The sequence below is a fragment of the Tupaia chinensis genome, unplaced genomic scaffold, assembly GCF_000334495.1.
Source record: "Tupaia chinensis unplaced genomic scaffold, TupChi_1.0 Scaffold143644_1, whole genome shotgun sequence".
NCBI classification, from domain to species: Eukaryota; Metazoa; Chordata; class Mammalia; order Scandentia; family Tupaiidae; genus Tupaia; species Tupaia belangeri.
Window position 1 is genome coordinate 1,321,920 of NW_006203492.1, and position 664 is coordinate 1,322,583.

The 664-nt window shown below is 69.0% G+C and overlaps 1 protein-coding gene across 1 annotated transcript in view; it reads right to left on the reverse strand.

Annotated features, from left to right (window-relative positions):
• Positions 1-664, reverse strand: part of PLCXD1 (phosphatidylinositol specific phospholipase C X domain containing 1) — a gene marked incomplete at its 3' end in the record, with an annotated part of 9,659 nt that overhangs the window by 2,032 nt on the left and 6,963 nt on the right. The window contains 1 exon segment of the mRNA XM_014582520.2: positions 71-226. Within this exon segment, the coding sequence (XP_014438006.1) occupies positions 71-226 (156 nt within the window).

A 664-nucleotide genomic window follows, 5' to 3' on the forward strand; every position in this document is an offset into this window, starting at 1 on the left:
GCCCCCCACCGAGGAGGTCGCCCCACCCGCAGAGGCGCCCCCCACCCAGGCGGAGGCCCCGGCCGCTCACCCCGCGCGGGCACAGCATGTCCCCGAAGATGTTCTTGATGCAGGCCACCAGGTACTCGTGCAGGTCCTCGGTCAGGCCCTGGAAGTTCCTGCAGGCCAGGATGACCACCTCCCGCGGGTGCTGCTCCAGCCACTCCGAGATCTCCGTCAGCGTGTCCTGGGGCGCAGGCGGCAGCTGGCCGGGGACGCACCTCCCGCCCACGGCCGGACACCACCACCGCCTCCCGGGAGCCACCCGGGGCCACCCTTCAGGACTCCAGGGCTGGGTGTGAGGGCAGGGGAGCAGAGGGCGGCCCAGCCGGGGGGAGGGACGGCAGAGCTCTGAGTGAAGGAGCACGCTTGTGTGCACGTGTGTGCTTATGTGTCTGTGTGCATGTGTGTGTGTGCACACACCTGTACCTGCTGTGCATGTGTATATGTCTACATACGTGCTCACATACCTGCACATACCTCACCCCTGCCTGTCCTAGATCTCAGCCCTCCCTGCCCACACCCTCACCCCTGCCCATCCCAGGGCTCACCCTCCCCATGCAGAGGCTCCCGCCCACCGGACCCTGGAGCTCTGCGGCCCCCTCCGCAGCCCGGCCCGCACCTC